The sequence below is a fragment of the Ornithorhynchus anatinus genome, chromosome 21 (assembly GCF_004115215.2).
Source record: "Ornithorhynchus anatinus isolate Pmale09 chromosome 21, mOrnAna1.pri.v4, whole genome shotgun sequence".
Taxonomy (NCBI): Eukaryota; Metazoa; Chordata; class Mammalia; order Monotremata; family Ornithorhynchidae; genus Ornithorhynchus; species Ornithorhynchus anatinus.
The window spans coordinates 18,074,406-18,080,634 of record NC_041748.1 but is presented as its reverse complement, the minus strand read 5'-3'; the positions used below and the strand labels follow the sequence as shown (position 1 = coordinate 18,080,634).

The 6,229-nt window shown below is 52.8% G+C and overlaps 1 protein-coding gene across 5 annotated transcripts in view; it reads right to left on the bottom strand.

Moving 5' to 3' along the window:
• The window catches only part of ACACB (acetyl-CoA carboxylase beta), a 126,062-nt gene that overhangs the window by 26,579 nt on the left and 93,254 nt on the right, over window positions 1-6,229 (bottom strand). Inside the window, exon 54 of one of the 5 annotated variants that reach the window (XM_001508180.4) lies at window positions 2,773-4,511. The exons of 2 other annotated variants lie outside the window; for them this stretch is intronic. In XM_001508180.4, coding sequence (XP_001508230.4) covers window positions 4,388-4,511 — 124 coding nt within the window. In that variant the 3' untranslated portion in view covers window positions 2,773-4,387. Of the gene's footprint in view, window positions 1-2,772; window positions 4,512-5,198; window positions 5,239-6,229 lie in introns of those variants that run through there. 2 more of the 5 variants (XM_039915121.1, XM_029049312.1) reach the window with 2 other exon arrangements.

Sequence of the window (6,229 nt, the reverse complement as noted above, 5' to 3'; positions counted from 1 at the left end):
TTTAGAAAGTCATTTAAAAATCTCCATTTTCCCATTGGAAAATCCCTGCCACTCCCTAACTCAGAGGGACAAAGGGAGTTGTGAAAATGACTTCTTCAATCAGCAAAGCAGCGTGGCCAGGGTCGGGAAGCCCTTAATCCCAGCTCCACCACATGCCTGCTGTGTGACCTTGGGCAAAGTGCGACTTCTCTGGGCCTCAAGTTTCCTCATCTGTAAAATGGGGATTAAGACCTTGAGCCCCATGTGGGACAGGGACTGTGTCCAACCTGATTATATATACCTCAGTGACTGGTACAGTGCCTGACACATAGTAAGTGCTTAACCAATACTATTAAAAAAAAAAGACATGTGAAAACGACTTTGGCAATTAGCAGAGTAGGCTAGTAGAGAAAGAATGGACTCGAGGGTCAGGAGAGCCCTAATCCCAGCTTTGTCACGTGTCTGCTGTGTGATCTTGGGCAAGCCACTTCCCTTCTCTGGGCCTCAGTTCCCTCATGTATAAAATGGGGATTCAATCTCTGATCTCTCTCCTCCTTTGGCTGTGAGCCCCATGTGGGACAGTGCCTGCGTACAAACTGATTCTCACAAATCTACCCCACGCTTAGCTCAGTGTCCAGCCTAATGTAAACCCTTGATACAACAAGTCTTAGTATTAAGGCACAAGATGCATCTATTAGATTTCAGCCTATAACCACTGTGAACCTCCAAAAGGCTAAGGACTTAGCCTAGTTCCATTAAACTCAACTTTACTTTTAGTGGAACAATTAAAAGGATGTGAACCTAAATCAATATTTGAACTTCCCAACATGAGACCTCAGCCCAGTCTCTGTAATTCATTCCTCTCTTGCAACCTCCCTGTTCCTTGAATAGTGACGAAAACAATCACGAAAACCAAGACTGAAATGCCCAAAAAAGAAGAGATTTGCCCTTGAGATGATTTCAGCAAAGAATCCCACCATCAACATCCACTCACACTCATCCAAGGGACCTGGATTCACCAATCTTGAGTAGAAGAGGATCCGAGGTCCCCCACTTCGGGACCTCCTCCGCCTCGATAGCTCTGCAGCATTGTTAAACACCTGGCAGACCACTCTATGGTAAGAAATAATCAGCGGGGGGCAGGAGCTGTTTACACAGGGCTCAGCTCTGTGGTTTTTTCAAATGAAAAAGCCAGAAGGAGCATTAAGCCTCACCCTTCTACAAAGACGGGTGCAGAGTAGATTCAGGAGGTACTGGTCTCCCCCCATGAGGGAGGAAAGTGCAGAGGTTTTGAGGATTTCAGCCACGCCCAAATTTAAAGGGCTCAGAGTCAGCCCTGCGGAGAAATGGACGAAAATCCCATTCGGTTTGAAAAGAAATCAAGTGGAATAAGCCGGAGTCATCAGGAGACAGTTCCCTTGGGTTTCCAGGGCATCGATGGAGGATTTCAATGGGCTTTGTGGATCGACATCTGCTCTTTCCACCGGCAACCTTCAGATTACACGACAATCCCAAAACGTGGGTCCTCTTGGAAAAACAGTGCAATGAAATGTACTATGGCCATGGGAACGATAGTGCAGTTCTGAAGGGTCTCCTTTGCCCCGACTGGCAATCGTTCCCTGTCTCATTTGTCTCTTCCTTTTCATTCTTAAAGCCTGACCTCTTCATGCTGTTGGTGAAGCAGCATGGCGTAGTGGATCGAGCCTGGGCCTGGGAGTCAGAAGGTCATGGGTTCTAATCCCAGCTCCCCCGTTTGTCTGCTGTGTGACCGTGGGCAAGTCACACACTTCTCTGTGCTTCAGTTACCTCCTCCGTAAAGTGGGGATTGCGACTGTGAGCCCCGTGTGGGACAGGGACTGCATCCAACACAATTTGCTTGCCTCCTCCCCAGCGCTTAGTCCAGTGCCTGGCACATAGGAGACCTTAACAAAAACCATAATTATTATTATTCAGAGTGCTAGTTTACAGAAAAGAGATGTCCTGGGTAGCAGTTGGTGCTATGATTCATTTCTGCTTTCCTTCAGCTCCGAGATACTTGAGTCACCAATCGTTAGCCAGCCACCAGATACTTACAGAGAGTCCTCAGTACTCAAAAAAGTTGGGATCAGTACCTTACACTATTTAAGCTAAAAAGACACAGTTGCCATCCTGACCGGACTAGAAAGAACCCTGACCAATCACTGCCAAGGGATCATTTCAACTCACTAATGATGATGACGATGACGGTCTCTGTTAAGCACTTACTAAGTGTCAAGTACTGTTCTAAACGCTGGGGTAGGTACAAGCTAATGGGGTTGGACACAGTCTCCGTCCCACATGGGGCCCAAAGCCGTAATCCCATTTAACAGATGAGGGAACCGAAGCTCAGAGAAGTGAAGTGACTTGCCCAAGGCCACACAGAAGACGAGTGGCCGAGCCAGGATGAGAACCCAGGTCCTTCTGACTCTCAGGACTGAGCTCTATCCACTAAGCCACGCTGCTTCTCTAGATCGGGAGCCCTCTGAGAGTCGGGAACTGGGTCTGCCGTGATTAATTTGTATCTACCCCGGTGCTCAAGATGGCACTTGACACACAGGAGGTGCTTAATTGATACCATTAATCATCTTTACCGGAGCCTTGTGCCAAATTGGGCCCAGACTGGTTAACGTGTGGGAGTCAATGTAGAAATGCCTCATCTCTGCTCCACACCCTGGGGACAAGTATGACTGTACATTTGCCCAAGGCCTCTTTCCCCGCTTCTTTCCCCCGGCCCCCGCCACAGAGAAACAACCGCAGCCTCACTGGAAAGAGAAGTCCGAGACCCACCGCTGAAAATGGTCAGTTTATTTGGAACCGCCCCTGTGGCCCTCCGGACCACCCCTCCCACACAATAGCTCTCCTTGATTCATCCTGCTCCTTGACACTGACCATGTGCACGCTAACCCCCTTCAATTCTCCCAAGCAGCATCAATTCCTTCCCCGCCCGTCCCCACCCTCCCAACTCCGAGTGATAAATCCATAGTGCAAATCTCCTGAGAGCCTCACCCCCTCCTATTCCCGAGTGCCGGACCCTGATTCGCTAAAACTCAGACTTTGTAGGCTTGGGACTGAGTTCTCTGGGGTCCCTCGTCCAAAGGCCTTTAGACCGTGGCCTCATGTCATCAACTACCTTGAAACCATGGTTTCCGTGACACTGGGACAATATCAATTAATCACCTGAACGATTCTGTCCATTAAATGGGGAGTGTCGATCTTCTCTCTGCACACCAGGCCCAGCCCCAAAATCACACTGAGAGAGAGGACCGAGCGGATCTCGCGGAGAGGCCCGCGGGCCCCAAAGCACGCTGTGTCGTGCAACCCAAGAAGCCCGAGCTGCCCTAACCCAGCCCCAATTATTTGCCCTTTGGAAGGCAGGAGTGGTCACTCGAGTCCTTTGACGCCCCTGAGTCTTTGCCCACCGTCCGATCCTAATGTGATTTATGCTTCGCCCACAGAAAATAAGGCACAAGAGAGATTACGAATGGCGCGGAGGCTTCTTCCGTGGACGAGAGCGGTCAGAAGCTGAAGTCACAGTAGTTATGCTCAGTTGCCAACCCCCGCTCCTCTTCATCACACCCAACAGCAGCAGCAGAGCAGGTTCTCGAGGAGGGTGGACCGGCGGGAAGGTGGGCCTTGGACACCTCCACTGGGAACGGCAGCTGCCTGGCTCCTTGCCTTCCTTAGCCATGCTGCACCACCACAGGGGTGGCCGCGGGGCAAGGCATCCCTGGCAACGGGGGTTGGAGGTCGTTCAGAACGCCTCTGCTAGTCCTCTGGGTTACGGCTCTTCGAGTAAATACCACGATAACGACCACGACTTGCGTTGAACGTGAAACTCTTCGATGATTTTTCTAGTGATCAGTGAGATGCCGTGGGGGAAAACAAAAAATTCTCTCTATTAAAAAACACCCCGTCCCCCCGACTGCTTCTGTGTAGGGAGCAAGTCGCTGGAGGGGTGACTGACCTTATAAAAATAGGTTTTCTTCTGACCGACTCTGGCCCCTGATGAGTGCCCATTTCCCAGGCTCAGACAGGGAGGAGCTACGGCTCAAAAATCAAACTCGGAGATTTCACGTTCTGCTAGAAAATGACAACGTATAATCCCTCCCTGCCCTGTGCCCAAAGCACAGAATAGGAAGAGGTGTTCGGCTGTGATGTAAATCTGTGATGCGGGAAAAAAACACACCGTAGTCTCTTGTTCAAATGTCCCCACGGAAAGGAGGTGGGAATCTCTCCCATCTGGTGACCCCCCCTGGAATTCCGGATTTAGAGGCAGGAGGGACCGTCTGGCCCCCCGGGGCCGGAGAAACGCTTCAGGGGAGGGGCGGTCTGCCGGGTCGGTCCTGCCGGCCCCTGAACGCCCCCTCCCCCTGCCGGCGGCGGCCCCGGCTCAGGTGGAGGGGTTTTCCAAGGTGGCGAGCAGGTGGGCTACCTGGGCCCTTTCTGCGGGGCTGATGTGTTGAGTCATGTGAACGATGCAGTCCATAACCACCTCAGGATGCTCCTGAACCAGGCTGAATGGACAAGGGAGGAAAGGGCTGACCACACCTCCACCCGGCCCGGCCCGGCCCCAGTGGGCCCGAGAGAGCCTCCCACCGCCAGCATCCTTGGCTTAGGGAGCCATAAAGAGCCTCTCCTCTGGAGGAAGTAGGAACTGGTCCCGAAATGGAGCCCCATCCTCCAGACCGTCCTCCCTGGGGGCTGAGGCTGCAATTTGAGGAAGCTGGGGATTTTTCCCATGGCATATGCGCCCACGGACAGGGCAGTGCTGAGGTCTTGGCCACCTGCCCTTATGCCATGTTGTCATCCTCCTGGTGGGGCGTGGGGTGGTAGCAGCTAGGGAGGAAGCATTGACAGGAGGGGCAGCTTGTGCCCCCCTCCCTCCTTGATAGCCGCTTCCCCCTGCAGCTTTCTCCTCACCCCTCAGGCCCCCACCAAAACTCCCTCTTTGCCTCTGGCCAGGGGGTGAGAATGACTGGTTGCCATGACAAATTCACCTGAGATTTGCCTAAGGCAATTTAAATGTGCAACACACACACACATACACACACAAACTCTCTCTCTTTCCCAGTGCTAAAAGGCAACCTCCTTCCTCGCAGCCCCACAGCACTTACGTCCATATCTGTAATTTTATTTCTCTTGATGTCTGCCGCTCCCCATCTAGACTGTAAGCTCATTGTGGGCAGGGAATGTCACTGTTTATTGACGTATTGTCCTCTCCCAGGCCCTTAGTATAGTGCTCTGCAATCGGTAAGCACCCAATAAATACAATTGAACGAATAAAGGAATCTGTTGAGGGCTTCAGGGTTTTCTGTGAAAATTGCCAAGCCTCTTTCTTTTCTCTCAGGCCACAAACCTTCACCCTCCCAAGCCACACGCAGCGCCCAGGGGCCGGCCTCTTTCTCAGTGCTGTGCGCCACCACTTTGGCTACTCCCACCCTGTTTAGGGTCTCCTCTCCCTCCTCCTTCCCACACACCTTTCTTCCCCTTAATCCCCTGCTCTGCGTCCCCACCGACGCAGATTGGCAAATTAGGGGGGTGCAAATGGGCCTTACCCCAGCCCTGTCAATCACCCTTACAGTTTTAAGCACAGAGCTCTCCGCAGGAGCTTTCATGATTAATTTCTGGGTTGCCTGGGCTCTGGTTACCCGGGCTCTGGTGGCCCTTCAATCATCAGGGTCTTACAGGCCCGGCTCCAGTTCTAGTCCCAGATCCAGGCCCCGTCCCGGGCTCAGTCCAGGTAATGGTGACAGCCACCGTCCATGGACATTCGGCAGTCTAGCAGAAGCTTGGGAAGCCCGAGCTAACTGGACCAGTGGCTAACGATCCCAGAGGGGCCGAAGGTTAATGACAGAAAGAACTGGGCAGCCAGGCCCGGACAAAGGTAACAGGTCGTGAGAGCTCGCGAGGCTTACAGCCCCTTCCACAGCTCCTGAGCTCTGCCTCTGGACTCAAAGGCCTCAGGGCTCTGAAGCCACCAGTACCTGCCGGTCACAGGGGCGGGAATCCCTGCTTCCCCCCATGGAGAGGCCCATGCCCTCCTCTCAGGCACCAATCCTGAATCACCTCATCCTCTTCTCCTCAAATGCCCCTGTGCCCAGGGAAGATGGGGAGAGGCTGGACTAGACAATGACTCTCCCCTGGCCACCACCCACCCCCTGCTGCTTCAAAGCCTTATTGAGGGCCCATCCTCTCCTGGAGACCACCCTAAGCCCTCCTTTCCTCTTCTCCC